The sequence below is a fragment of the Sceloporus undulatus genome, unplaced genomic scaffold (genome assembly GCF_019175285.1).
Source record: "Sceloporus undulatus isolate JIND9_A2432 ecotype Alabama unplaced genomic scaffold, SceUnd_v1.1 scaffold_10222, whole genome shotgun sequence".
Classification (NCBI taxonomy): Eukaryota; Metazoa; Chordata; class Lepidosauria; order Squamata; family Phrynosomatidae; genus Sceloporus; species Sceloporus undulatus.
In genome coordinates, this window is record NW_024813141.1 from 1 (window position 1) to 2,523 (window position 2,523).

At 42.5% G+C, this 2,523-nt stretch overlaps 1 protein-coding gene across 1 annotated transcript; it reads left to right on the forward strand.

The window, feature by feature from the left end:
• The first annotated feature begins 338 nt into the window (after nucleotides 1–338).
• LOC121918393 (zinc finger protein 883-like) lies at nucleotides 339–2,517 on the forward strand. Its single transcript, XM_042444447.1, has one exon. The coding sequence runs from the start codon at nucleotides 390–392 to the stop codon at nucleotides 2,382–2,384; it is 1,995 nt and encodes a 664-aa protein (XP_042300381.1). The 5' UTR covers nucleotides 339–389; the 3' UTR covers nucleotides 2,385–2,517.
• The last annotated feature ends 6 nt before the right edge of the window (nucleotides 2,518–2,523 follow it).

Below are 2,523 nucleotides of genomic sequence, written 5' to 3' on the forward strand. Positions count from 1 at the left end.
CCTTTGACTTGGGACAGATAGAAAAGACTGGCACTAGGAAGTTAATTTTCTCATTTCAGGGAGTCTTCTTTCTGTAGTCTTCCTAGACCTGTTGAGTTTCCTTTGCTTCTCAGAAGCTTCTGGAACTGGAAACTCCTCTTGTATAACATGAGGATGAACATCTGAGTCTATTGGAGCTAAGGGGGAAATTGACCAGAATGGAATGGGTGATTTCTTGTCTGAGAGTCTCATATTCCAAAGGGAAGTAAATCATGTTTAAAGGAATGGGGAGAATATAAAATAATGTAATTCAGATTGATTCTGTGCTTGACTCCTAATTGGTTCTAATTTTTCCTGAAGCAGCTAATGAGCAGCAGAGAGAGAACTATGAGAAGCCACCTGCGACGTCAATGGAAATTGTGGAGTTTGGAAATCAGAAGGAACTGAAAAGAAGCAGGGGAAACCAAAGGCAAAACGAGAAGAACAACTCCTCTGCCTCTCAGGATGCCAAACTTTCTGAACATCTCGCTTCAGGCTCAGATCAAGAAGAGTGTCCTGTCTGTGGGAGAAAGTGCAAATGCAAATCACAATTAAACACACACTTCAGCGTTTCCATGGGAGAGAAACCACACAAATGCATGGAATGTGGGAAGAGCTTCAGTCACAATGGAGATCTACATAAACATCAAAGCACCCACACAGGAGAGAAATACAAACTCATGGAATGTGGGAAGGCCATTAGTAAGAGTGAACATCTCAGTTCCCATCAGAGGACCCACACAGAAGAGAAACCTTATAAATGCATGGAATGTGGGAAGAGCTTCAGTCAGAGTAGAAGTCTACATTTACATCAAAGAACTCACACGGGGGAGAAACCTTATAAATGCATGGAATGTGAGAAGAGCTTCAGTCGGAGTGAAATTCTACGTTTACATCAAAGAACTCACACAGGAGAGAAACCTTATAAATGCATGGAATGTGGACAGAGCTTCAGTCAGAGTGGAAGTCTACGCTCACATCAAAGAACCCACACAGGGGAGAAACCTTATAAATGCATGGAATGTGGACAGAGCTTCAGTCGGAGTGGACATCTACGTTTACATCAAAGAACTCACACAGGGGAGAAACCTTATATATGCATGGAATGTGGGAAGAGCTTCAGTAACAGTGCGACTCTACATAAACATAAAAGAACCCACACAGGGGAGAAACTGTACAAATGCATGGAATGTGGGAAGAGCTTCAGTGTCAGTGGAAGTCTACGTTTACATCAAAGAACCCACACAGGGGAGAAACCCTATAAATGCATGGAATGTGGACAGAGCTTCAGTCGGAGTGCACATCTACATTTGCATCAAAGAACTCACACAGGAGAGAAACCTTATAAATGCATGGAATGTGGACAGAGCTTCAGTCGGAGTGGAAATCTACATTTACATCAAAGAACTCACACAGGGGAGAAACCATATAAATGCATGGAATGTAGGAAGACCTTCAGTGACAGTAGAGCTCTACGTTCACATCAGGGAACCCACACAGGGGAGAAACCATATAAATGCATGGAATGTGGACAGAGCTTCAGTCAGAGTGGAAATCTACATTCACATCAAAGAACCCACACAGGGGAGAAACCGTATAAATGCATGGAATGTGGGAAGAGCTTCAGTTGGAGTGGAAATCTACGTTTACATCAAAGAACCCACACAGGGGAGAAACCTTATAAATGCATGGAATGTAGGAAGAGCTTCAGTGACAGTAGAGCTCTACGTTCACATCAGAGAACCCACACAGGGGAGAAACCATATAATTGCATGGAATGTGGGAAGAGCTTTAGTGACAATAGAAAGCTACGTTCACATCAGAGAACCCACACAGGGGAGAAACCATATAAATGCATGGAATGCGGGAAGAGCTTCAGTCGGAGTGGTAATCTACGTTCACATCAAAGAACCCACACAGGAGAGAAACCATATAAATGCATGGAATGTGGGAAGAGTTTCATTGAAAGTGGAAAATTACGTTTACATCAAAGAACCCACACAGGGGAGAAACCATATAAATGCATGGAATGTGGGAAGAGTTTCATTGAAAGTGGAAATCTACGTAGACATCAAAGATCCCACACAGGAGAGAAACCATATAAATGCATGGAATGTGGGAAGAGCTTCAGTGACAGTGGAAGTCTACATAAACATCAAAGGACCCACACAGGAGAGAAACCATATAAATGCATGGAATGCGGGAAGAGCTTCAGTCACAGTGGAAGTCTACGTTCACATCAAAGATCCCACACTGGAGAGAAACTATATAAATGCATGGAATGCGGGAAGAGCTTCAGTTACAGTGGAAGTCTACATAAACATCAAAGGACCCACACAGGAGAGAAACCATATAAATGCGTGTAATGTGGGAAGAGCTTCAGTCGGAGTGGTAATCTACATTCACATCAAAGAACCCACATGGGGAAACCCAGAGAAATGTATGAAATGCCGAAAGAGCTTTTCTGAAAAAAGATGAAAAATTAGAAAGTGAAGGGTTTAAACT